The sequence below is a fragment of the Cuculus canorus genome, chromosome 12 (genome assembly GCF_017976375.1).
Source record: "Cuculus canorus isolate bCucCan1 chromosome 12, bCucCan1.pri, whole genome shotgun sequence".
Classification (NCBI taxonomy): Eukaryota; Metazoa; Chordata; class Aves; order Cuculiformes; family Cuculidae; genus Cuculus; species Cuculus canorus.
The window spans coordinates 249,731-276,909 of record NC_071412.1 but is presented as its reverse complement, the minus strand read 5'-3'; the positions used below and the strand labels follow the sequence as shown (position 1 = coordinate 276,909).

At 50.6% G+C, this 27,179-nt stretch overlaps 2 protein-coding genes across 12 annotated transcripts in view; one reads left to right on the top strand and one right to left on the bottom strand.

Annotated features, from left to right (window-relative positions):
• The window catches only part of PPIP5K1 (diphosphoinositol pentakisphosphate kinase 1), a 56,164-nt gene extending 36,865 nt beyond the window's left edge, over positions 1–19,299 (top strand). For 3 of the 10 annotated variants that reach the window (XM_054077294.1, XM_054077295.1, XM_054077293.1), the window contains exons 27-32: positions 1,038–1,160; positions 4,348–4,410; positions 6,801–6,980; positions 13,740–13,877; positions 14,309–14,422; positions 15,589–19,299. In XM_054077294.1, the coding sequence (XP_053933269.1) occupies positions 1,038–1,160; positions 4,348–4,410; positions 6,801–6,980; positions 13,740–13,877; positions 14,309–14,422; positions 15,589–16,277 (1,307 nt within the window). In that variant the 3' untranslated portion in view covers positions 16,278–19,299. Of the gene's footprint in view, positions 1–1,037; positions 1,161–4,347; positions 4,411–6,800; positions 6,981–7,324; positions 7,528–13,739; positions 13,878–14,308; positions 14,423–15,588 lie in introns of those variants that run through there. The other 7 variants (XM_054077302.1, XM_054077297.1, XM_054077296.1 and 4 more) reach the window with 6 other exon arrangements.
• Positions 19,300–20,673: 1,374 nt separating this feature from the next.
• MAP1A (microtubule associated protein 1A) overlaps positions 20,674–27,179 on the bottom strand; it is a 58,542-nt gene continuing 52,036 nt past the window's right edge. For both annotated transcript variants that reach the window (XM_054077284.1, XM_054077285.1), the window contains exons 5-6: positions 24,833–25,065; positions 20,674–23,868 (exon numbers count right to left, since the gene is read on the bottom strand). In XM_054077284.1, the coding sequence (XP_053933259.1) occupies positions 23,713–23,868; positions 24,833–25,065 (389 nt within the window). In that variant the 3' untranslated portion in view covers positions 20,674–23,712. The remainder of the gene's footprint in view (positions 23,869–24,832; positions 25,066–27,179) is intronic.

Genomic DNA, 27,179 nt, shown 5'->3' with positions numbered 1-27,179 from the left:
CATAGGCAGCGTGTCAGGGTTTTTGGCTTGGCAGATAGGGTGGAGCAAGATCAACCTGCTTGTTTCTGGAAACCTTTGGTATGTGGGAGTAATGTTTTAGCAGCTGGTGTTCTCAGAACAGAATGCAGCATCAAGACAGTCTAGCAGAGAATTTATAGCCCATCAGTGGCTTTATCTGGCCCATAATAAGGTTCTGTCTTACTCACAATTGCTTTCCTCTGTCAAAAGAAACGTGTTTCAAATGCCCAGTGTTCCCTAAATATCATGTGGAGTTATGTCACTCTACAGAACCTGGTGCCTCAGAGAAGCAAACACCAGCAGCTGTCAAAGCCACCGGTATTAGGTTGCCCTCCTGTGCATGAGACCGTAATAAGTGCTGCATTCCTTACTGCAGGGGAGCAGAGTCCGTGCTGGGTGTGCATCTGGTGCTTTGCAAGTGTAGGTCATGGAACAATGTGACCTGCTCTGGAGTAGCCAGATGTGACCAGGTAGATGTGAAACATCACTGGGGCAGCAGACTGTGAATGAAAACTCTCTGGTCACATCGCTCGCCTTACTGCCTGCAGAGTGATTAATCCACATTTGCTGATCAACAGATCAGGCGGCCCCTTCTGCTTCTCTGTGTCCTACAGAAGAAGGACCTCCCCAAATAGAAAGGGCATAAGAGCAGAGAGATGAAGCCTGGTGATGTGGACATCAGTGTTTGGCACTGTGGCTTTTCTGACTTGAATTTGTAGATTTGCTGACTGGAAGACATCAGGTTGTTTCTTCTAGGTCAGGACAAGAAAGCCAAATGAAAATAAACCCCTGGATAAGTTAGGAGCTTTTCTGGTGCTGAGTTTTGGTCCACCTGTTATGTGTTTGGTACTGCTGAATTTAGAACAGGGAATAGAGCCTCCCTATCCTCCCCAGCATCATTTTTCTTCCTGAGATTGCCTGCAAAGTGGCCAGTTCACTCCTCATTCTTTGACTAACCCTGCTTTTCTGTAGTTGCATGCAGTGGAGATACAATACTAACACCTTCCATGCCTTTCCAGGGTCACAATGCACCGGCCTGTTTAGCACCACTGTGCTGGGAGGCTCCTCCAGTGCCCCCAACCTCCAGGACTACGCACGCAGCCATGGCAAAAAGTTTGCCAGCAGCCTGACGTACAAAGACGGTATGTGTGTTCCCGGCAGCAGGCGATTCATTCGTGGACTTTGGTGTCTCAGGATGCCACTGAGGCAAAGACTTAGACTGCTGAAGAGAATGACAGCTGAATGTGTATATTCGCCGCCTTTACAGTCATGCATTTTGCCATATCCGAAGCAACTGTCGTTCTTGCTAGGACAGGACAGGAGCTAACAGTGTGTGGGTTTTGTGCTCCATCCAGTATGGTGCTGCTGGGGTCTGAGTTTGGGCTGACTTTTTAACCGTACTTGCTGTTGTGGAGGAGGATTTATCAGTCTAGATATTGATTAGGTTTGTCCTGGTATGGAAATCCAGCACATCACATAATCTTGTTTACCTCGGTGATCTTGCTGATGCTAAACAAAGCTTTTGTGGAGACAGTAATCCTCACCCTACAGAAGACAGGCGGGTCTCAAACCCCGATGTACCAGCTTGAGCTGCTTGAGGCAGCAAGTGCTGGCTGCTCCTAGGTCTTAGAATGAGCTCATGGCGTTTGGCACAGGTGGAGGTGTGAATACAGGAAAATAACTGAGAAGGCCAGAAAGACCAGGGATCTTCTAGTACTTGAAGGGGCTACAAGAAAGCTGTGGAGGGACTTTCTACAAAGGCACGGAGTGAAAGGACGAGAGGAATGGCTTTAAATTGGAGGGGGGCAGATTTAGACTAGATGTAAGGAGAAAATTCTTCTCCGTGAGGGTGGTGAGGCCCTGGCCCACGTTGCCCAGGGATGCTGAGGCTGCCCCATCCCTGGAGGTGCTCAAGGCCAGGTTGGATGAGGCCTTGAGCAACCTGATCCCGTGGGAGGTGTCCCTGCCCATGGCAGGGAGGTTGGAACTGGATGGTCTTTGAGATCCCTTCCAACTCAAACCATTCTATGATTCTGTGATTCTAAGGGCTCTGGCTGCTTTTCTTCTGTAACTCTGCAAGCGGTGTGAATCCAGGGCAGTGCCAGTTCTCAGGGAAAAGCACAGAAAACTGCTTGCCCTGTGCCCAGCTGGGAACAGAACAGATTCCGCTCAGTCCCAGTACTGCATTGCCTTTCTCCACAGGCTGTGCAGTGGCAGTGCACCTGCGACCGGCTCTGCATAGCCAAGGTCCCGCGCAGAGTCCTGCTGCTTCAGCCTGGATTCCGTGGCAAGGTCTCTGAGCACTGAGATGCAATTGTGACCTCAAGCACTGTAAAGGCAGCCTTCTTTAACTGGCATGTGACTCACACAGCCCTGAATTACTCACCTTGATGTTACGCTTCTTTTTCCACATTTTTCAGTGTGCCAAGGCACCCTGTGCTGCCAGCGCCTTGCTGCAGTAATGGCGATGGTGAGGAAGAAGCAGGGAGTTTGGGAAAACAAGGAGGCAGAAGGCATTCAGCTTCTGGAGAAGGTAGTTTAGAATGTGAAGTAAGCCCTTGATCTGCACATTCCTGCTTAAATGAGCACCGAAGAACTGCTGAACAATGGCATTTAAACCAAGCATCACTAGCACTGGATGCAGTGATGCAGCAGCTGCTGCAGACTCTCAGAGTACATTTGTATCAAGGCCGTTTTCACAGTCACAGGCTAATAATGTTTAACAATCTTCAGATTGTGGACTACGTCTTTGCTTGCGGTGCATGGCTGATAGTGTTTTAGCCAAGACTTGCTCAAGTGAAGTTAACCTGGGCCTTATTCCTGAAGTCTGTTCTGCGTGGGGCTGGGAGAGAGCTGGGGGACACTACGGTGGAAAGGTGTGTCCCAGCCACAGGTGAGGCAAGGTCCACTGGTGGCTGTGATCTGCAGTTGGCTTGTCTGAAGCCAGAGATTCAGAAAGCAGTGTTGTGGTACCATTTAAATGGAAGTGCTGTAAATGTGCGGGAAGACAAGGGTGGGGTGGAGATGCTGACCAGCTGGCGGGCTGCAGCTCCAGGACTTGGACCTTCTAAGAGATTTCATCTGTAGGAAAGGTTGTCACACTCTGTTTGTTGAGTTTAAAGAAAGAAAATCAAGTTTTAGAGCTGTTATGCTGGTGAAGAAAATGGCAGCAAGTTTGAGAGCTGGTTTGTGTATTATTTGGTCAAGTCAGAGGATGCAGCTAGAGAAGCAAAAGCGGTGTGGAGCATGAGCATTGTCTTCTAGCCATGGTGTGGAGGGATTGGCGTACAGACCCTGTTGACAAGGTAGAACAGACATGGGAGACACGAAGGAGAAATAAACCCATTTTCTAGTGGTTCCCAAAAGTTCCTAACTAGCAGCAAAAGGTATGATTGGCTGGGGCCACGCACCAAAACATATGTTTAGGTGGTCTGATCTAGGCCATCTTTCCTGTAGTAGCTGAGGACTTTCCAGAGTGGGAATAAACTGAAGTTTTCAGCCTTTTTTTTTGTTTTGTTTTGGTGCATGTGGAGACGAATCCATGTCTTTTAAAGCTTGTCTGTTCGCACCCCATTAGATGCACAGGATCTGTCCTTGCTCTGCCTTTCTGATGTGTGCTTTCTGTGGGAGAGTGTGGGCTGGCCTGAGATCTGGCCAGGAGAGGCCTGAGGAGCAGTCTGATGGATGCAGCCCAAACCCCTTCTGCACTGAAATACTTTAAGCAACAGAACTGTAGAGGCGTGTCTTCACGTGCCTGCTGTTTGCTCCCTAATTAGTTAGCTGATTTAGTTTCAAAGTCGTAAATATCTCTGTTCAACTTGCATTAAGAGGGTGTTTGGAGCTGCACTTACCTATGCCAGGGCTCTTCAGTTCCTCTGCAGAAGGGTCATTGCATTCCTCGGGCAGAGGTGAATCCTGAGCACTGTCCTCCCATGGCGCTGCTGCTTGCTTGCCCATGTGCCCATGTGGCTGTGACCATGCCCTAACTGCATTTTGCGCTGCACCGGGCTGGGGTTGCTCTTGAGATGGCTGGAAGTGTGTTGGAAAGGTGTGAGATGCTGTCTGTGACTGAGAGAGTGTGTCTGAGGTTTTTGTAGGGTGGAGGCACCAGTAGGGCAGGGGAAGTGGGGAGCTGAAAGAGTGCAAGGAAGACATGAGGTTCAGCCAGGCCCACAGGCAGGGAGCACCCAAGGTGCTGCAGCAGTGCCAACAGGAGTGTTGTGGGAGTCAAGGAGGTAGTAAACCTGAAAGGGCACTTGCAAGCATATGAAGGTCGGGGATCCTTAGAAGCAGGCTGTTAACTGAGATGATCTGTTTTTATTTCCTCAGAGCTCTTGTCTATGCCAGCCGTAAAACGATTTTCTGTGTCGTTTGCAAAGCATCCAACTAATGGTACGTTTGCTTCCTTGATTTGACATTCCCTCACACTTCTAACCCCATGCTCACGTTCGATTTTCTCTGCACGTATTTTCCTCTCAGCCTTCCTGTGGGTTTTTGTGTCTGTGTATCTGGTGTCCCACATGCTTCACCTTCCCCCATTGTCTCTTGTCCACTCATCCTCTGTGGTTCCTCTGCTGTCTCCCAAGGCGTTTGTCCCATGTGAAAAAGAAGAGCAGGGGCCCTGTGAATGGACTCCTAAAACAGCCTTTAATTCCACTGCAGACATTAAAGCCTTCTTTCACGCTCCCTTTTTATGGGGTGGGGCGAAAATATAGCGGGGAGAACATCACTGGGTTTGGGGAGGGTGGATATCTACTCCATGTTCTATAAAAGCATTAGCAGCTTAGGTCCTCAGTTTCTACAGTGCAGATTGGCAGGACTGGAATAAGGATAGCCTGAGGCTCCCCGTGTGTCACCTAGAGGAGCACAGTCTATGGTGGGAGAACAGGAGGAGCTAACAGCGTTCTCTCTGTGCATGATGTTCCTCAGCACAGTTCCCTTAGGAGAACTGGTGATCCCACAGTTTCCTGTTGGCAAACCCCTCCTTTAGGGTGCTCCCCTGGTTGCTCCGAGCCTGGTGGTGTTGGTGGGAGTAGGCTCACCTTCCTGCCAGTGTTATCCTGGTAATGGTGTCTCTCCAGAGCTTTCACTCCTCTGCTGTTGGTGGACAGTGCTGGCTTGGGCCTGCTGGCTTCCCGAGGCAGGAGGGGTCGGCACTGTGCAGCCCAAGGTGATGCAGCCTGCGTTGCTCCCGGTAGCTATGAAGAGGCTCCTGTTGACTCACTCTCTGCTTCTCATTGCTGCCAACCTGACACTGAACTGTGAGTCTTTCAAGGTCAAAGCCTGTTAGCTCCATGGCAGCAGAGGCCTTGAACCAGCGTTTGTTTTCCCGGTCTGGCGCAGACACTTTCGAGAAGGTTTGTTTCACCGCATCACTCCTCCCTCACAGCTCCTGCTGTTGGGACTAGTTAGAACCAAAGCAGTTTGCTGAAAGATACCAAGTTAAGTGTTTCTCTTTTACATGAGCGAGGCTGTTTCTGCAATCTTGTTGTTTAGTAAATATGAAGAAATTCTGCTCTGTGTGGTCTGGAAGATGAAAGTTCAGAAGACTGCTATGGAAACCAAAGCTTTGGGAAAGATGAAAGGGGAAGAGGCAGCTAAATGTGATTTTATTATTTCAAATACCTGAAGGGAACCTATTTTCTGTGTTTGCTCGGTTTTGTTTTTCCCGGAGTGGCCAGTGCATGATTTGTTTGTATGTCTGGATACCATCTGAGCTCACGTGATGTGTGTCAGCAGGATGTGTTATTCAATCTCCCAAGAAAAACTTCCACCAAGCACCAGTCTTTCCTAAGCCACACTCCAAAGCAGCTGCCCTGCCCCACATAAAATAGACAGAGGTCCAGGAGGTGTGAGCTTGAAGTTAGGCGTATTTTGTCTAGGCTTGGCACTGTTTTTTTGCAGGAAAGACATTCAGCCACATGAACCACTCACCTCAGGATGCAAAAGCTGCTCACAGGTCTGAATCTGGCTTTTGTTTCCAGACAACTGTCTGTGTGGTGAGATGAGATGGGTGAGCCAGAGCAGTGGCCAAGCACAGGACAGATGCTTTATGCACTGGTCTCGTGAGTCTTGGGAGCATGACATGAGTCCTGAGGCTGTATATGAGGAGGAGAAGGCATGCCTGCATGCTAGTGTCTTGTCTGCCATCCCAGGATGTCAGAGAAGAGGGCAGAGGGCTGTTCAAAGAGTCTGCAGAGGGGAAGTTGGCACTTCTTACGCCTGCTCTGTTCTTCCACCCTTTGAGCACTGTGCTGTCAAACACTGCTGTCCCCCAGTGTCCCTTTCACAGCCTCCAGTTGTTTCAGGCCAGGTCCTTTGCTCTCTTCCATGTGCTGAGGTGGCTGACTGCATCTGGAAAGCAGGCTCTGTTGGCAGCCTGGGTTCCTTGTCTCATCTGCGGTAGGGTGAGTGTGGGCCTGACCACCTTCTCTAGCCAGAGCTGAACTGTATTGCACTTGGAACGTGTCCTAAAATCTGTTCACTTGTCAGAACTTAAAAGCTGAAATGTCACTGCTCAAGGACTGCCCCTGTGCTGCAGCTGTGCTTGGCGAAGGCCAGGCTGGGCGGGAGGATGCCCTGCGAGAGTGTGGCTATGGGTCTGTCGACCTAAGGGTGTTCCTGACCTGCTCACTGCAGGAGGGGTCAGGCTTCGGTGCGTGGTGTGGGTCTTTCCCACCCAGCAGCCCTGGTGCTGGCAGCTCCGTCCCCACATCTCTAGTTTCAATCTCTCCCAGCTGCACGTGCCCCTCTCCTCTCACTCTGTGGCCCCTTTCCTCCAGATGCGTTTGAGCACCACCATGTTGCCCAGTTGCTGCGCCGTTTTTCCTCTGACTATGCCACGAGCCGGAACATCTCCCTGGATGCCACTCTAGCCCATCACCTCCAGCAGTGCTCCTACCACCTGCGCCTCTTCAGGAGCTGGCTGATCTCAGGGCAGGATGACTTGGAGTGTCTTTACGGTACTGCACGCTGCAGCTGCCTCGATCCTGTGCTCTTGTAGCTGAGCAGGGACCACTGTCTGCTTGAGAATGCAAAGTATGCTTTGCTTCTAAAAAGGAAAGCATTTCCCTCACTGCATCCCTTAGATCTCTGGGCTGCTGCAGCAGCAAGCTGTGTGGGCTGTTGTACCGGCAGCTTCCGGGCCTTAGGTGTAGCTTTTCTACGTGGAGCCAGTGCTCTTTCCATCTTTGGCAATTGGTCGTTGCCTCCTTCCTTTAGCCAGGGCCAGCCCTTAAGCTCCCTTCAGGTGAGATGCTGAGCTCCTACTAGTGCGATGTCCTGCTGACGTGATGCCCCTGTGCAGGTCTCGGGGGTGCTGCGAGGTGTCCTGTTATTAACAGAGGAACCAAAGTGAATAGCAAGAGTGTGGGAAGAAAGAAGATTAAGGAGGCGCTGCAGCTGGTCACATCCAGAGTGAACTTGCTGTGGAAGTTTTGGGGAAGTGAGTGCCTGTGGGATTGTGTTGTTTCTAGGGAGACCACATTAAGATAGGGTAGAAACTGAGCTGCTGTGTGGCTGCACTGCATGGCGCCTGTTCTGCCTGTCAGGAGCTCTGCAGTGTACCGTGTCTCTGGTGGGAAGAGGCAGGCGAATGCAGTACTGAATCTAGACATCATAAATCAAAGCTTGCTGCTGTGTCTCTGGTATTTGTCAGCTGCTGGCACAGATAGGCTGTGTGATGCACTCAAGTCCAAGTGCTGCTAAGAGGAGTAAAAGGATTCCTCTCTGGGAGTGCAGCTGGCTGACCTGGGCTCTTGGTGTTACCTTGCACCATAAAAAACCTGGTGGGTGCATGTGGCTTGCTGAGTGGTGTGCTGTGATGCATGGACTCCTTTGCCATTCTGACCCCTAGGTGGAAGGGCAGAGGCCGTGTAGCTTTTCATGTAGAGAAGCAACAGGATCAAGCTTTTCAGAGCCTGGAAAAGAGAATTTTTTTTACACAGTCTGGTTTTTTTTTTATATGGCCCTTTTTGTCAGGTAGGCAGTTTGGAGATGGCAGTTACTTTTCATACATAATTAGGACAATCCTTGGTCTCCTAGCAACAAATACTAGAGAGGAGCAGGTTGCTTTAAGGGAAGAGATGCTGGAGAGGAGCAGATTGCTTCAAGGGAATGGATACCGGGACACAGCAGACAGCTCCAAAGCTGGAGCTGAGCTTTCCCTGCTGTTGATCTCTGCCATCTCCTGAGAGCCCTGGCAGGGAAAGGCAGTGAACCCCCGGTACACTGCAGCCTGGTGCTTGGCTGTACATCCTGTCCCAATGCAGCCAAATGTGTGAGTTATGTACTTCAGGTTAGCAGCCTTCCTAGCTAGAAATCAGATCCCTGCAGTCAGGGAGTTCTTTCTTGCTTCCCTCAGCCTGTGGTCAAGCCCACAGCTAATAAGTGTGTTTGGGATTCCTGCAGGAGTTGTTCTCCAGTCTCTGTAGCTGACAGCCCAACTTCCCTCCTGGTGAAAACTGCATACTCCTGCCCTCTCTCTTGACTTTCAAAGGAACTTCTGTCCACACAAAGAAAACACGTGTTAAAAGATAGAATCAGTGAGTTAAAAGCCCACAGTTGGCATCCATAGTTGAAAAGATCAGTGGTGGCTCCCTGAAGCATTCAGTCTGGGAACCTGGGCTTATCCTGTGGGCATAGCAGGGAAAAGAGAGTGTGAAGCAGTTTGTGTTGGTAATGAATCAAGGTCATACTGACTGACCCCCTAATAATGAGTGGGCAGCAAAGGAGCCCCAGGTTTGCATATGAAAGAGTGTGCTCGGATCTGACCATCACCACTGGGGATGATGCAGAAAAGGTAGAGATCTGGAAAAGCTGTTTGTGATAGCAGAGTGACCTGGAGAAGGGTGGTGGGATCCACAGTTCAGTGTCTGTTCCAGAATGCGAGCTTGGAGCTTTCTACTGGAGTGAGAAGCAGCAGCTTAGGACAGAAGTGAAATGCAGAGTGAAACTCCTCACCATGGTGCATGGGTGCATTAGAAGCTTAACTGAGTTCCGGGGGAGGTTGGAGAAAATGGAAGGGATGCGTCAGGGTCAGAGCACTTCTGAGCTGGTGGTTGCTGGAGTCTGGGGGGCTGGAGGGAGAGGCACAGCCTGCATGCCGGTTTCATGCCCCTTCACTCACAACTGCTTCTGGCACTGTGGGCAGGGAGGTGCTGGACTAGGACAGACTTTCAGGCTGGCTGTACAGGCTGACGTTTAAGAAAGGCTTGTTAGCAAATCCCTGGTTCGTGTACCTATCGCGTGGGCATATATAAACACATAGAGACACACATATCGGCATTCTCCCAGCAAAACAAGGCTGCACTGACTGAGCACGCTGGAGAGAGGAGCTTGCTGAGTGTGCTTTTTCCCATGCCCTTCAGGATCTGCGCTGAGGCTGGGCAGGTGCTTCTGGTATACAGAGCTTTGGTGTGCAGACCTTTGAGGGTATGCCAGGATGGTTGATCTGCGTGTTGCTTTTGGGATCTCCATTAGAAAGGAGCAGGCACCCTCTCCACTCCGACACAGAGTTCACAGCTGGAGAGCTGGGTGGTAACTTGGCAGCTTCTGCTATTTGAGTTGTGTGTAATAATGTTCAGAACTCTCAGGCAAAATCATAATACACAAGAAGAATTGCTTTGGACCAGAAAGACTTCTGACCTCAGTCTTCTTTGGCCTCTGTCTGTTAGCTGGCCGCAGTTTGGCTGCTTTCTGCTTGGCAGCCTGCTGCAGCGGCAAATACATTCGTTCTTTAGATAAGCCCGCTCTGCTGAGATGTGCGCTGTGTTTAGGACTTCGTCTCACTCTTAGTACAGCTGAGGAATGTACCATTCGGACTACTTGAAGACGGATCCTTGTCATGGCCACTAGCCCGGTGGCTCAGGCGATCTGCTGAATTACCAGCTCTGAGGCAAAAGCACACCACCACTGATCCCATCCTGGAGGCTGCATGTGTTCCATGTAAGCTCAGCTTTTCCAACTCATCTCACACAGTAAGCTTTCTTATTGTCTCTCTGGGACATACACAGAATTTAGGGGAACTTTGTGTTACCTCGATTCAAATTAGATGCTTCCTCTTAATAAAGCGCTATCAATTTCCTCTTGAGGGCTTAGACAGGGACATCTCCTGAGGTAATCAAGAAGATGCAAACGAATTCAAGGTCTTGTGTTTTCCCTTTTTCTTTGCTTTTCCCAGCATAAAAATCTGCTTATTTTAGTTCTGCTGCTAACATCTATGGCTGAATTGTCTTTTGGACCTCAGGGTGACTGAAAGAGACACAGCTAAATGGATGGAAGTACCCGTTACACCTGTGGTGAAGGAGCAGTGAGGTAACACAGCCATAGGGATCACTCAGAGTGGATTTGCTCGGCATCCAAGCCACATAATCCTAACACAGGTGTCGGCTATCTCAGAATTCATCATTGTGCAGTCCGGGCAAAAGGGTGGTACTTCTTGACTCTTTCTTTGAGTTCATCTGCTAAGAGGCAGGTGTTCACAAGAGCTGTATCTCTCATTTCCTGCTGGTGTCTCCTAGAAAGCTGGGATTCTCTGGTTTAGACAGAAGACGTGAGACAGGCATAGGCCTCCGTTTGCTTTATATGGTACAGTGTGCTAGGTGATCTCTGCAAAAGGGCCCTTGTACCCAAATCACTTTCTTAATGCTCTTATCAAGTGCTGGGGGGGCGGGGTGGGGGTTGGGGTGGGGGAGGGTGTTGTGGTACAGGCAGCTCTGGAACAGCCTTACTCTAAGGGGAGAGCCACACCTTGAACATTGGGAAGACTTCTTTGTAGACCATGATTATCCCAGGTGGACTCTGACAGCACGCAGTGAAGTGTGCACGTGCCAAGAACAAGGAGCTCCAGGAAGAAGGACTCAAAACTAGGACGAAGTTAACTCGGCTGTAACGTGGGTGGGCCAGCAGCTTTGGCATCAGTGTGCCTGGGCAAGCCAGGACAGGACCTGTATTCCTCCAGCCAAATTGTACTGCTGGTGCTTTCACACGCAGAACAGCTCTTCAGGCTGCATCACCTGCTGCATCAGCTGCTGCAGCATCGCTTCAGAGGGGATACTACCCCAGAGATGCTACCTCACGTCACATGTGGTCTCCTTGGACATCCAAAACCACACACGCTCAGCAGGCTCCTCTGTGTGTTTAAGGTTTTTGTATTCAAGTTTTTTTCCCACAACCAAATCATGTTTTCTTTAACAGATGATTTCTTCCTATTTTAGTGAACAAAAAGTTTGGACGCAGACCCACACTGTACTTCTTGACTGGAGAAGATTACAACTGACTTTGGGATTGCTTTTTAGCAGCTCTGGTCCACAGTCCCCTGCCACACGCCTCTCCATGTGGGGCAGGCCATGCTGTGGTTGGTGTAGATCGCCCTCTGCACCCTGTGTGCAACAGGCAAAGTCAAACCGGAGTGGAATGGAGATTAAAGTGTCTTCCTCTGTGGGCTGCTCTTCAACTTTGGTACAAAGAGAGTGGAATTCTGCCTAATTTCTTTTGCTGTTGTCCAGATGGCAGACTCCGTGCCCGTAGGCCCTGGAAAAGAGCGTCAGGAAACATCGGCAGTTGCTATGCAGTCTGCATGCCGTGCCTGACTGCCTGGAATGATTCCTGAGGTTTGCACTCATGGTTTATTATTGTGGCCCCCGCCCTAAGATGTCAGTTCCTTACTAAAGGTGTGTGGAGCAGCAGTGGCTTAAGGATCCCCATCTGGAGCGGTAACTTGTGCTTTAGCTCTGCTGCAGTGGTATGAAGCTGCCAGTGGCCTCCCCGCAGCAGCTGAGCCGGTCAAGGGAGGTATATGGGAAGGCAGTGCCATGTACAGATGAGAGGGGTTCCTTGAAAGCAGTAGTGCTTCACCTCGAGAAGGAAAATTTTGCCTTTTTCTGTGCTTGCTTGAGACTGCTTAAGTGACATGGTGCTGAGCAGAGCTGTACAAGCAGGATTTGGCCCTTGCAGGATTTAGGAGGGTCATTTCACATCAGCAGCGTTGTCAGTGTTCCGTGTTTCCTTTAATGCTGGACCTTCATTTCCTCTTTTTATCAGAGGAATGCTTGAGCACTCAGGTCCCCATCAGTGCCTCCAGCATATCGTGCAACCATGTCACTTTGCCCAGTGTTATATTCAAACTTTTTCCTTTTTTCTTTGGAGAACCCAAAAGCTGAGACACCTTTGGCCCCTCTTAAACCAGATTCTGTTGTGAAATGCCATCAGCCTCGTGCTGTGCTGCTCTACAACCATCTCCATGTGACTGTGGTTAAGTCACCCTCACCCTTTTCCTTTAGCTCTGCCTGCCAGAATGCCTATGAGAAAATAATGGACAGATGCTCTTCCTAATTCAGCACTTCCACTCTCTGGACTTCTCAACAAGGGACAGAAGAGTATGGTGTTCTTCTGGTGTCTTCCATTCCTTCATCCTAGCCAAGGGCTTGTTATCCTTCCTGTCCTGAGCTGATGTTTGTAGGCCTGTTGTGGCACAGGCAACCTCTCTGGACTGTCTGAAGGTTTTTATCTCCAGTAGCTATTACAGCCGTGAATGTCTCTGCAGCGCTGTGGACTGGTGATGATCTTGTCTGCAGCCTCCTCACACTGCATGCGGATTTGCTGTAAATGCCATCTGCTGGCTCACGTTCCCTGCCTCCTGCAGGCCTGGTTTGGGTGAGCAGATCAGAGCAAAGACTGTCCTGGGAGTGACTGGAAAAAAAGACTGCCTTTAGCAGATAGTCCCGATGCTCTGTGTCTTCTCTGTAGGTGTTGTCAAGCTGCAGGGGTCACTGTCAGTGTGCCCGGCAGCCATCCTGACAGAGCAGGGCATGGAGAGCTGCTGGATTTGCATTTCAAAGTACTTTTCCTTCTCTGTAGGGACAAACCCAGTAGCTTTCCAGGATATTTTTGGGCTCCTTGGAGGGAGTTAGGGAGTCGCAGAATGGGAAGCCTAAGCTTAAGAAGTGTAGACGTCTTTTTACAGTCAGGAGGTGCAGAGCAGGAGGAGCCCTCATTCCCATATACCCAGAGACTCCTTTATTTCTTCCTTGCTCCTCTGATGGTTTCAGGTTGGTGTGGTGCCGCAAAGTGTTGCCAGGAGGCTTGGGTGAAGAGGAAGACATTTTGCCATCACACTGTCATGGTTTGAGTAGCAAAGGCTTTATTGTGAGTGGTTGTGATGCAGCTTATCTCTGAGCAAGTGTCTGTTAAATGCCGAGATACCTATTTCTGCTAATTTTGGGTTTGCCAGCAGTGAATTTATGTTAAGGGAACAAATAATTCAACGCAGCCCTTCCCTGGGAGCTCAGCTGTGAGAGGGGGTTTTCTGCCACCCCCTGTGTTTGGGGCGGTGGGTGCTGCCTCACTGCTGGGAGAGAGCAAGCAGTGTCCCAGACTGGGCTCTTGCAGCTTCTGTAAAGCGTGCAGCGTTGTGCCAAGTTCTCCATCGTAACCTTCTATTTTAGCAAAAGGGCCACAGGCTTTGCAGCAAACATGGCTGCTGCTAGGTATGTTTCCTCCTCTCCCCCCTCCTTCTGCGCGTGCCTGGACGCTTGCTTTCAGATCTGTTATTGCATGTGATTGCCTAGCAGTGGTTTTCTTGGCTTAGGAAAGGTGACCTTAGGCATGAGCGTGCCTGTTGTTTGATTCCCAGACTGACCAGCTCGTGCAGCCATGAGTGGTCCTGCATGGATTTAGGTTGCTGTTTGCTCTATTCATTTTCTGATTGGGTTTCTTTCCAGGTTTTGAAGGCTGTTCCATGGTTCCCACCATTTATCCCCTGGAGACCCTGCACAACTCCCTCTCTTTGCGACAGGTCAACGAGTTCCTGACAGCTGTGTGCAAGAGTTGCAGTGAATCGCATGTGCAGTCCACCGCAGGTACTTGTGAGGTGGGCTTGTCTCTGGGAAAGCCCAGATAGAGTCAAGGCAAGGAGACCTTTTGGTCTTTTACATTGTTGGGGCATATTGGCCCAACAGGACTGGCAATAAGTGCAGTCTCTGAAACTTGTTCCGGGGTGTCCCAGCCCAGGAGTGAGCTGTGGAATCCATCTCAGAGCCATCCTGGGCCATTTAGGCCCAGGAGGAAAGTGGCTCAGGTCTGTCTGTGCTCATACGTATTGTGACATGGATACAAACTCCAGCTTTGGAAACCTTAGCCTCAGATTCCCAGGAGCTGAGGGACAGGCATGGCTCTGAACTTGCACTGCTTTTGAGCATTTCCTGGCGTGCCTGCTCATCACTGCTGGGCTATGAGCCATTCCTTTATGTCCATCCGAATATTACTGATCTGTGTATTTTTTTTCTTGAAGCTTTGTTTGATTCCATGATTGGCAGCCAGATACCAGGAGACCCCTTTATGTCCCAGCGCATCCTGTCATCATCCTCTTTGCCGTTGCGCCAGCGCTCGGATAAGCCCCCTTGGTGTGAGTGCTCCCTCCCTTCCTGATGAGGGGGGAATGTGGTGGTGAGGGAGGGAAGTAAAGGCTGCCAAATGGTGGAAGCCAGCCTGGTGGTTCTCCAGGTTTTTCATGCTCTGTCCTTGAAGGAACAAAAGCAGAAAGGGGAAATGGGTAAAAGGGTAAACAGTCGTTTGTCCTGTGAGAAAGATTCCAAAGAAAGACACAAGAAGGGTCGCTGGTATTGTATGTCCTGGGGACATCTACTGTTGGATGGATGCTGTCTCTCCAAACATCTTCTGCTTTGTGCATTGGGACATGGAGGACCTGAACGCAGCTCATGTTCATCTCAGGTTTTGTGAGCATGGCCAGCTCAGTGTTTGCACATGGAAATGCCTTCCTCTCCTAACCGGCTCTGTGCATCCATTACTGAGAGCTCTGAGGGAACAGCCAATAGTTCTGTTCTATACTCACAGGCTGTCCTCCTCACTTGCCACAGTCCCTGCAGAGCTGGTGGCTGTTGGTGTCTCCCCTGAGCAGACCTGCCCGGCACCCACAGGAGAAAGCGTTAGCCAGCAGTTGCACAGCAGTGCCACAACTCAAGGCTGCTGCTCACAGAGTGGTCCTGCTCTCCTCCTGGCTATAGGCTTCTTGTGCCATGGATGTGTTTCTGTTGGCAGCAAGGACAGGGAACTGATCTGACTGAAAACAGTTGTTTAATCTTCATCCCTTTACTGGATTAGACACAACCTATTCCCTGGTTTTGCTCACATCATAAGGCCAGGATAAGCATTAGTGGAAAGCAGTATTCCTTCTTCCGCTGGAGACCCAAGCTCAGCATTCAGGGATTGTGTGTGTCAGGAACCAAGGGGGGCAAAGTTGAAGCTGAGAGTGTTCCAGAATAATGAGGGAATGGAGGAAATTGTGAAATGTGATGTTGGGCTTTGAGCTGGAAAGCATTTTGCTCTGTAACGACAACAGCACTGTAAGACAAGAGGTAAGCATGGTGTTTGTGCTGGGTTTTTATCAACTGAGCTGCCAGAAACACATCTGAGAGCTGCTGCAAGATCCTGCTGGGTTGCATAGCATGTTGGCAACCCTCAGCTGTCGGTTGTACTACAGCCTGGGTCTGCCCAGGCTTCGGGCTGGGGAAGCAGCGGCTAAATGTTTAAGATTTTTCTTCCTCTTTGCAGACAGCAGTGGCCCCTCCAGTACTGTCTCCAGTGCGGGCCCATCCTCCCCAACCTCTGTGGACAGCGGCGCTCGGTTCAGCTTCATGGAGAAACTTTCTGTCAGTCCCCCCAAAAGCGAGGAGCAGCTGACGAGCCAGTCCCCTGCACAAGGAGAGGGGCAGCTTGCAAGCAGTGAGCTTGACCCTGATGTGGGGATGTCTGGGTTGTTGGTGGTGGAGCCAATCATCCCAGAGACCCTGGCCTGGAATAAGGTTCCAGAGCCAGACAGGCTCCTGGACCTGAGCAAGAACGAGCTGGCAGAGGAGGACTCTAACCCAGAAGAGAAGAGTGTGGTGGAGCTGGATGAAGAAGAATCAGCTGGGGAAATATTAGAGCCAAGTAAGCCAGGGGACCCGAAGTGTGGTGCAGGGTCTGGTGTAAGGCTGGCTGGGGAGAGAGCGGAGCCAGGTGAGGAGTGTGCAGTGGGAGTGGCTGGCCTGGGACTATCGGAGGAGAGCTTGGTGTCCTGTGAAGAGGAGGAGCTGCTGGGAGAGGTGTTGGACCCAGAGCATATGGGCAAGGTGCTGCTGGGGGACAGTGCTCTGCCAGGTCAGCTTCTGTCTGGTCACCCCTGCCAGGGGCAGCCACTACCTCCAGAAAAACATGTGGAGGGTCTGCAGTCGCTCTGTCAGGAGGATCAGCAGAATTAGAGGCTCACTGGACAGCACGCTGCAAGTGCTTCTGGCCTGGAGGCAGCCCACCTTCCTGCACAGCCCCTCCTGCAGCTGGCTGGTCACAGCACAAGACATGTCTCAAGGCCACCAGACTCCGGGATGTGGACGAGTCTGCTCTGCTCCTCCACAAGCCAGGTCTTTGCCATTCAGCGAGAGACAATGTCCCATCTGCCCTGTTAAAAGAACAACAAATGCAGTCTTGGTACTGGCAGAGCACCTCTGTTGGGCTGCATTGACATCTCAAGGGCTGTGTGCTCTCTGGGACAGCAGAGTTAGAGGATTTGTGCAACCAAGGCTTTAGGGGTGGTAGTTCCAAAGGGGACAGATGCTCCCTTGAGATCTTTTGGCCCACGGCCTTCAGAGAAAGGCATTTTGGGCCTAAAGCAGTCAGATCCGTCACAACCACCAACCTCCTCTCTGTTCCTTCCTGCTTCCTCTCTCAATTCTCACCACTGGCCACCGAAAACGGGTCCAGAGAGTCCATGGTAGGAAGACTAGGAGAAGCAGAAAGCATTCTGAATGAGCATGGGAAAGGGAGTAATGAGGAGATCAGGTTCAAGACTGCTGCTTGCAAGAATGCCTCTTTGGCATGGACTTCAATGTTTCCTGTTTGGCCAGGGCAGGCAGGAGCCTGCAGGTCCAGCCTGAGAGGGGTGAGCAGGGAGGACACACACGGGTTTTTTTTCTAGTCCCCAAGGGTCAGGCAGGGTGCAGCTCTGAAGTCTTGGTGACAGAAATTCAAAGAAACTGCTATATGAAAAAATATCAGGATTATTAGAAACAAATAAGGAAATCTTTATTATATATAAAATGAAAAATATTTAATACATATTTATGTAAATGACTTGTGAGCACAAGCCTGAGGGCAAGACTGACACGAGTGTCCCTGCTGTGTCCTGAGTGCTGGCCAGGGCTGTGCCTCCTGCGCCTGCGTATTTATGGACAAGTCCGTGTGTTTGTCTGTAGCTAGGATCTGTGTTTTTGTGCAGCTGTGCCCAAAGATCTCCACGCTGTGTTGTGATGATACGTGTTCACAGTAAATCTACGCTGTGGGTCTGGGCTTCTCTCTCTGTCTGGTGCTGACTCGCGCAGCAGTCTCTGTATGCCAGAGCTTGCCAGCGCCTGGACCAGTGAGCCTTGCTTGTTTTCTACCATCCTAGGAGAGGCACTGTCCCACCTGAAGTGAGTGTACAGGCCTGGGGCTTTGCTCAAGAATCATAGAATGGGTTTGAGTTAGGAGGGACCCTAAAGATCATCTAATCCCAACCCCCCTGCTATGGGCAGGGACATCCCGCTAGATCAGGCTGCCCAAGGCCCATCCAAGCCGGCCTTGAACACCTCCAGGGATGGGGCAGCCACAGCTTCCCTGGGCAGCCTGGGGCCCAGGGCCAGGGCCTCCACACCCTCACTGTGAAGAATTTTCTCCTTATGTCAAGACTAAATCTGCCCCTCTCCAATTTACAGCCACGCCCATTCATCATATCACTCCATGCCCTCCCCAGCTTTCTTGTAGCCCCCTCAGGTACTGGAAGGTCGCTATAAGGTCTCCTCGGAGCCTTCTCTTCTCAAGGCAAGACACCTCTTTTTTCACCTCCATGGAAGCACTGGTCTTACTGGGGAGGAGATCTTGGCTTCCATGGTCCCAGGGTGTTTTGTGGTCAAACAAAGATGCTGGGGCAGTGTCTTCTGCTCCTTTCACTTGGTCTACATCTTCTCATGAGCTCCAAGCATGTGTTGGGTACCGTGTCCTCTTCCTCATGACTGATAATCCCCAGCTGCCAGTTTGACCATTGGACCCAGCATCCGCTGTTGGGCACAGCTCCTTCAGTGGTGGCGTGAGCAGGTCACAAAGCTGGGGCTTCTGGGCTGAGGGCCTGGCTCTTGAGTGCTCCTGCCTCACAGCTAGAAGCTCGATGTTTCTGGGGCCCTGGAACCTTCAGGACTTTACTGCGTACAAACACCTGCCCGTCTGCTCCCTGGCATTGCAAGGAAATGGCCCAGGGATTCTCCAGTGCCATCTGCCCTCCTGCCGTGCTGTTGTGCAGCACAGGAGACACACCAGGGGCCTGGAGAGTGCGTTGTCATTGGGAACCCTTCCCTTTTCACACTGAGGAAAGCAGCTGCACCGTCCTGTGCTCCCACAGCTTGGCAGGGCAACACAAGTGCTGCTGCTCCAGCTGCTGCTGTCATGGCAGCAGAGCACCCAGTGGCCTTCTCAGTGGGCACCGAAAGCCACGGTCTGCAAGAAGGGATGGCTGAGTGCTGTGGCAGCCGAGTTCCTGGGTAGGTTACTTAACAGTGTTTTCCCAATCTTTAGCCCATTTCTCTCCCCTGTGAATGAAAAGGGAATGATGCTGGGAAGCAGCTGCGGCTCTGCGGCTCAGGGAGAGCTCAGGCCTGGGAGAGAATCATAGAATCATTAGGCTGGAAAAGACCTTAAACATCACCAACTCCAGCCATACCTGTCTACTGCTGGACATGGTTTTTGTGGTAAAACATACACACCGCCGTATCCCTAAATTGAGAATATTTCTATGAATTCTAATCAGCGCCTCATTTCAGTCTCTGAATGCATCTTTCGGCTGCTGGAGTCCTCTAGCCAGAAATTATCTGGCTATATTGGTGTTTTGCATACTGGTAGTTCTGTGAAGTCTGTCCTCCAGTCTGTGGGATCAGAGGCCATCAGTGCTTGTGCTGCGGAAGCAAAGTCCTGACCTCAGCGGTAGGTGTTGTCCCGCAGGCAGCTGGGCTACCTGCAGCGATGCCAGACCAAGGTTTGGTCTCTGCCTGTTCCCTGTGATGGACAGGCCAAAAAGGGATTTTAAGAGAGCTGCCTCTGTCAAGGCCCTTTGGCCTGGTGAGTTGCTCTAACACTTCCAAATGAACGCCTGCAGAGTGTGTTATGAAAACTGAGCGCTCATGGAGCAGCTCGAATGTGCTTCCCTTGGCTTAGCAGCAGCAGGGAGTAATAACAAAGCCCTCTCGAAGAGAAGGAGGGTGGCAAAGCTGAGAGTCGCAAAGGAGGGAAAAAAGGAACAGGTCAGTTTCACAATTTCTGGATACAATGGCAGGAGCTGATATTTTTGGCTTAATCCTGCCAAAGCCAGTTCTGGCTCCTCAAAATCATTGAATCGTATAGTCATTAGGTTGGAAAAAACCTCTGAGATCCTCAAGTCCAACCATACCTGCCCACTACTAAATCATGTCCCCAAGCACCTCTACCACCTCTTAAACCCCTCCAGGATGGTGAGTCCACCACCTCCCTGGGCAGCCTCTGCCCATGCCTGAGAACCCTTTCTGGGAACAATTTTTTCCTAATGTCCAATCTAAACTTCCCCTGATGCAGCTTAAGGCCATTCCCTTCTGTCCTATCACCCGCCACTTGGGAGAAGAGACCAACACCCATCTCTCTGCAACCTCCTTTTAGGTAGTCATAGAGAGCAATAAGGTCTCCCCTCAGCCTCCTCTTCTCCAGGCTAAACAACCCCAGCTCCCTCAGCCGCTCCTCATAACCCTTGTTCTCCAGCCCCTTCACCAGCTTTGTAGCTCTTCTCTGGACACACTCCAGGACCTCAAGGTCTTTCTTGTAGCGAGGAGCCCAAAACTAAACCCACCATTCGAGGTGCAGCCTCACCAGTGCAGAGCACAGGGGGAGAATCACTTCCCGGGTCCTGCTGGCTACACCATTTCTCATACAAGCCAAGACGTTGCTGGCTTTCTTGGCCACCTGGGCACACTGCTGGCTCATGTTCAGCTGCTGTCGACCAACACCCCCAGGTCTTTCTCTGCCAGGCAGCTTTCCAGCCACTCTTCCCCAAGCCTGGAGCGCTGCATGGGGTTGTTGTGTCCCAGGTGCAGGACTCTGCACTTGGCCTTGTTAAACCTTATCCCGTTGGCCGCAGCCCACTGACCCAGCCTGTTCAGATCTCTCTGCAGAGCCTCCTTACCCTCCAGCAGATCGACACTTCCTCCCAGTTTAGTGTCATCTGCAAGCTTGTGCTCGCTCCCCTCATCCAGGTCCTTGATAAAGATATTGAACAGGACCGGACGCAGCACCAAGCCCTGGGGACACCACTGGTGACCAGCCTCCACTGTGGAACTAGTGATGAGCACAAATGACTGCTACGTGCTCCTGCTTCTCTGGCTGGGTGTAGCCATAAATGTTGCCTGCAGGAGCTGGGATAGTTTGGCTGAGGCTTGGCAATTCCGGGCTGCAGTGAGTTTTGGCAGCCACCGGTGAAGGGTTGGTGGCAGTAGAAAGGCTGGAGTGCACCTGAAGACATTGTCACGGAGGCAGCTCAGGAGGCGGTGGCAATGTCCGTGTGCCCCTACCTACAGGGACCCACTCAAAGAACGGTTTGAACCAGTCGGAAGTGTTCTTGTGGCTTTATTGTTAATGTGTCAGGCTCCTCTCTCGACAGCGGTTACAGAGTGTTTCACATGGAAAGGACAGAACGGAAGGAACTAAATTCAGATAGAAACATGATGCTGAAGAAAAGAATCAGGGCTCTGTTCTTAGAACATTTAGCATAGAAGAAGCTAGGAGCACAAGTTGCCATTTCAATACAGTTAAGACGTTCACTTTTTTAATTATAGGTTTAGAATAGTATCTTTGTACCTATTACATACAGGAAGATTACACGTTGTTGCCCACATGCAGAAACAAGCGAAAGCAGAGTTTAACTGTTTCTCTCTATAGTGTTGCATTACCTCTGGCTCTGGATGGGTCCTGCTGGCTCCTGTAGGCTGTGCAGGGTCAGACTCTACAAACTGGCGGTTTTACAAGTCTTTTTCCCTGTAATTTTTTTTAAGATTGGGAGGGGAGGAAGACAAATAAGAGGGAAAGAGGCTGAAGGCAGATCAGACTGCCACAAAAGATTAAAAATAGTGTGGAGCCTTGAGAACAGGGAAGCAAACTGGAGTAGGATAAAGCTGTCCAGGCAGCACGGCTGCAGGGGGCAGGTGCTGTTCCTGAACACGCAGCAGTGACCGCACACCTGTCGGACGATGCAGGCACCTTGCAAAGCCTCACTATCGCTGCCACTTGGTCAGAATTGCTTCAAGTTTAAAACTGAGAAAACATTCATGTGTGGGTCTATCTAAAATTAGTGCATTAGCTTTTATACCTAGCCATGTGCAGGGATCCCGGGAGCAACTCAACAATGGGCACTCGTGTCTGGAGCCCGGCGTCCCACGCCTGCGCTGGCTGGCAGCTGCTCCCATTGGCAGCTGGGTAAAATGAACACAGCACAGGGCAGGGATTTGCTAAATCCCCGAGTAAGCTCGCACGCTCCTAACAACGGTTGTGTCAAAACAGCTGGCTGCTCCTGGGAAGCGGCTGCTGGCGTCGGGCTCTGTCCTGCACCTGCTGGGTTTTAGACACGGCCTTACAGGCTGCGAGCAGAGAGCCCTTTCGCTGCCAGCAAGTTCTCTATGGTCCTTTTTATGTTGTTGTTTAAACTGCAGCATCTAAGTATTTTTACTGAGAAACCTCTGAACTGACACTAAGAGCACATGGTGTCATGTTAACATGAATAAATTAAAATATTAAAGCCACACAAAATGCAGCTTCACATAAAAAAAAATAAATATATAAATTAAATGTAAAATGAACCATTTCCCTAGAAACTCCATTTTAGTCCTAGGCATAGGTTTCTAAGCATTTTCTTCTTGTTGACTGCCAGAAAATTAGCACTGAGAATGAAGTGTCCCAGGCAAGCACAACACAGGGTCCTTGGATGCTTATTATGGAATCAGACATCAGCTCAGCGCCAAGCACGGTGAGTGGCACAGCAGATGGAAATACCACTGAGCTCCATGTCCAGCCTTGCAGCATTGTGTTCTGTCTCATCTCTCCCGCAGAGCACACCCTACTGCTGCTCTCTGTCTCACAGAAAGATAACAGCCATTTTTGTGATGTGATGCTCTTGCAATGCTCTCCCTGCTGCTGCAGGCTCAGCACACCCAAGCACCAACACTCTGGAGCCCCACAGCCAGAAGGGTGTGCGCACCAAGCAGGCCTGAATGGCTGTTCTGTAGCAATGAAGCACTCGCTGCATACAGCAACACTTCTGCCAGGATGGCCAGAGGGTATGGACGTGTGCTCGTGGGAGGTGTGCTTGCAACAGGCTGTGAGCTGCAAGGTGTGCACAGCACCTCGCCTGTGCTGGCAACAGGGTATGCATGTCCCTGCCACGGGGCTGGGGAACTAAGAGCAACTATGCTTACTAAACTATTTTCCCAAAGTATTTTTGGAAGGAGGTTCTCTTTCCTTACACTACAGGTGCTATTCCCCGCATCCTAGACACTTACAGGGACAACAAAAAGCTCAAACACAGCTCAGAGGCTTGCAGTGAGGGAGCTGCTGCTGCTCACAGGGCTGGCATGCACCAGCTGCACCGGCCAGACGCCAGCCTCTCTCAGTATGGCATGCAGGTCCCTCAGCAGCCTCGCCACAATACTCACGCAAGCCTTTGGTTTACAAGGACAGGCAGGCTGCTTGGATATCCTAGGCCAACAGCAGCCAGGGTTGTTTCAGCCCTTTGGCTTTGGAGAGGGCTGTAGTTGTGCGTTTGGAAACTCTTTTTTGTGTGACTGTTGAGGCACCAACCCCTCTGTGCCTCCTGCTGTCACGCCGCTGAAGTGCGGGAGGAACCTGGCCACTCTGTGTGTGCAAAGCTCAAGTTAGCAGGTTAGGAATGTGCTCTTTGTAGCAAAGAACACAAGGCTGAATCCTCCCTCCTTCATCCCAGCTCCTGGAGCATAGCGAGCAGATATTGCAGGATGCCACAACCAAATACATGGGAGCTGGCATACAGTGGTCCTGCCTAGCTGGAGCACAGGTCCCCTTGCTCAGACCACCACCCGTATGTTCAGGATGGGAGACGGAAGAATGACCTTCACTGTCATGTTACGGTTGGAGGGTTTCACCTCCCCTCATCTCCCAGATGCATTTTCTTTGTAAATTAGTTTTCTTCTCTGCCCCCCTGCCCCCCATGCACTGTCGTCATGCAGCAGCAGCACCTCGGCCCTCACCAGAAAGACAAGGTTCATGGTGCTACAGGTTAAATGGCAAGGCAGCCAGGAAGAGAGTAGAACAAGCTCTCACAGCAGCAAGGCAGCCAAGATAGTCTACGGAAACTGTACAGGCAGCAGAATAAAGCAGGGAAAGTGAAGTGCCCCTGGCCTGCAACTGCTCTTGCACAAACTCTTAGCTCAGTCCAGAATATTACAGAGCCCTGCACTTCTTTCTCATGGCATCCAGTGCTGAGCTAGATGGATACCCGATTGCCTGACAAATGGGAACCATGTAGAGGACTAAACCAGAGAAGAACTGGACTGTGATTGATGGTGTCTCTGATGTTGCATCGGTGACTGGAGAGTCAATGGATGAACGCAAAGTATGGGAGATTTAGAATTCGATCTTACAGGCTGGAAAAGAGTCATCCTGCATCACAACAGTGCTGGTGCTTGCTAGTACCATGATGTTTAGCTCCTGCTGTTTCTCATGGGTCTGTTGGTACCATTCTCGTGTCACCTCAGTATCATGTGTTGGGATCAATGTCACCTGGGAAAAGAGAGCAGCAGGGATGATTGTCTGAGAACAACTGCAGTGACAAACAATGCCCATAGGAACTGAGGCTAAAATTTTCCATTAATTTTGGAACGCCGTGCCCTTGGTACCGCTTGTTCTATTTAATGTCTTTCAGATGTCAGGTTCTGTAAGGCAGACTGTGTGCTTTACTTTATGCAGTAGCAGCACAAGGGTGCTCTGAGCTTGCTGCAGGGTGGCAGCGCTAACACCATCGTGATGGAAATGGCTGCTGTGCAAGGGAGAGCATCTCTCTGTGGAGCTCCAGAAACAGCCTCAGAAAGAGCCCTTAGCGTGAAAAGGAACAATGCTGAGAGCGTTACTGCCAATGGCCTGATGTTAGACTTTGTGCCTACAGACCCAGTGTGCAACTTGGGGACCTTGAAATCCAAAGCTGCTTCATGTAACAGAACATACATACTTTCTTGTACCTGTTCTCAGAAACAGAGCCCACTCAGGATGTCTTGCAAACCTGACTGAATGAGAACTATGTAAGAACGCCCTGGTTCAAAAGCACCAATAAAAAGCTGCTGTCAGAGAGATTTCCAGCAGCAAGGCCGGCCAAGAATACTACTGGTTGTGGGCATCGTGATGAAAATCCTGACTGTGATGGTGCTTGTTTTCGCTCCAGGCTAGGCTGACCATGCAACAGATAAGGAGAAGTGTGTGATCTCTAAATGCTTCCCCCCCACCCATCCCCCCCCCCGCTGAAGGAGGTGGAGAGGGGGACATATCTGCTTCAACTCACACCACTTGTGGGTGTCTTCCTCCTCCTCATGGGAACAAGCATTTACTCTTCTAAGGCTGCAGAGCAGGACATCCCCAGTACTTGTGCTTCCCCTTAGCGTACTCCCTCTGGGTGTTTGTGATACAGACCTTCTCCCCAGCACTTGTGACACAAGAAGCATCACACAGACTCCTTGGCATTTCCATGACCTACCTGCAGGTTCTCCCCCCACTGAGACTTCCCTTCCAGAAGCGCATCCAACACTGCACGGCTTGGTTCTCCATTGGCTGCATCGTTCCCACTCACAACGTAATACGATGCTCGAACTCGCTTGAAGAACTCCGGATCAGTGTTCTTCCCACTGCAGTGGTTGGGGATGTATGCCAAGTCCACATAGACAGGTGGACCCACAGGCACAGGTAAACTGCTTTTAGAACTACTGGAAGCTTTGGAAGCAAGAAAACAAAGGCTATCAAAACCCTTCTGGAAAGGACAGACATTCAAATTAACACCGAAGGACTTCAAACCCAGAAAAGTTTTGCCCAGCAGCAGCAACAAAGGTAAGGTTTATCTGGGGTCCACTGCTCAGAAGTGATCTAGGTACATTTCTGTGCCAGCGCTGTCACAGGTTTTGAAGGGAAAGGGAACCCTGCTGTTCTCTGGGAAGGACTGGAAGGCTCTAGGCTCAGAAGTCTTTCCTGGGGAAGGGAATAAAAAACCCTCTTATCATTAGCTTTTGCAGACTTGTCATCCCAATCAATATTTTGTCCTAATTTTTTTGTCTAATAACCTTTATTTGCTAAAGAAACGTATTTTGATGGCCTTTATATGTGATCCTAGGATACTACAGTAGACTTTCTGGTAGCTCCATCCTAGCTTTCTGCCATCCCTGTGAATCGCTGCTATTCCAAGGGCTATATTGCTCTTCTCTATCAACCTTTTGTCCCTCTATTTTATTATTTGCTGGTGCTTACATTTGTGAGATGAGAGATAGTCAAACAAGAGTTGTTATACTCAGCAATATATATGCACATATATACACACACCATCCACAGAACGACCATCCCCTCTCTTCCTCCTGCTCTCTGTGGAATCACAGCAGCCGCTGTCCTCCTCTTCCTTCCATGTACTATCTCTGGGCAGTCTCTTCCGTGAGCAAAATGCCACTAACTACCAGAACGGACAGGTCATTGTGCTGCCTACCTGCTACATGAACAAAAATCCCTGACTCAGCCAGCCTTATGGATGTCTAGTCCTCATCCTAAATTTAATGTGGGCAACTCACAGCGCTGCTCAACGTACAACCTCTATGTCCTATACATTTGTCTCAACCCTCCCTTTCAAGCTGCATCCTGCCGGTCCTTTCTGCGCCTCTAAGGCACGGGCACCCGCACAGATGCTCTGCTAACACCCTGGTACAGGCTCTCTCGATTGTGACCTATTTGCTTGCCTGCTGTTCACAAACCTCAGCCCTGCTTAGTCCACACTCCTTTGTAGAGCCTTCTTTGGCATTGGGACCGCAGCACTGCCCCAGTCACTGTTTTGCTCTCATACACCACTACACTGAACAGCCCCTTCACCAACCGCTCGGCCATCCATCGCCCTTGCTGTCAGTGACACCAGGATGCCTCACCAGAGCTGCATTTGCAGCGCACACACACAGGGACTCTTTTCACGTGAGAACAGCTCCCTGTTGCACCTCCGCATGCCTTCCCCCACTTCTCCTATCACTCTCTCCTTGCCACAGTGCCTGCAGCAGGCATCTGCGCAGACCACAGCACATCTGCTCTGTTTCTGTTCTCCATTCTCCCTGGCACTGCCCGGCTGCTGGCTCCTGTCTCACCTCTGCTTAATCTTAATGCTTTGCTCCATGTCTGTAAAGTGCCTGGCACTGCAGAGTCTCAGCACAGATGATGATGCAATACGGTATCACCTAATACTGATACTATCTGGTAGGATGCCCGTAGATCACTGGTCTTGGTGTGAGCACTTAGCAAGAGGCCATAACCTGGACACAGACCTGAGGCTGATCCTTCCTTAACACCTTTATTTAGGAAAAAGAGAGGACCCTCGTCTCCAACAGTCTGTTCCGTGCCGTGCATGTAGTACTCCAGTGGGGGAACTGTCCCCATTCCATTTCAGAGGCAAGGACAGGAAACAGCAGTGTCCTGTTATTCAACGGAACAGCTTTATCTCTGTCCAGTGCAATCTGCGTACCCCACTCACAGGCTGAAACGCTGCCACCTCTTTTGAAAACACATATTTTGCCCTTCAGTTGCTGGCATTTCTTCATCAGCGCTCACCTCTAAATACCTGCTGCTCCTCCACAGATGCAGTCCCTGGGTGGAACTGAAACTTGGCCTACAAAGCTCTGAATTAGGTCTCCCGGGCCTGCCTCTCTTCAGAGGTCACTGCATTCAGCTCCGCAGCTGCTGAGAGTTTTCTTTATGGCTTTGATCTTTTCCCATCATTTGTGTGACAACCTCTCTGCCTCAACACCGCTTAAACCCTCTGTGCCTGACTGGGAACTCCTGTGCTCTTTCTGCTACATTTAACCCAG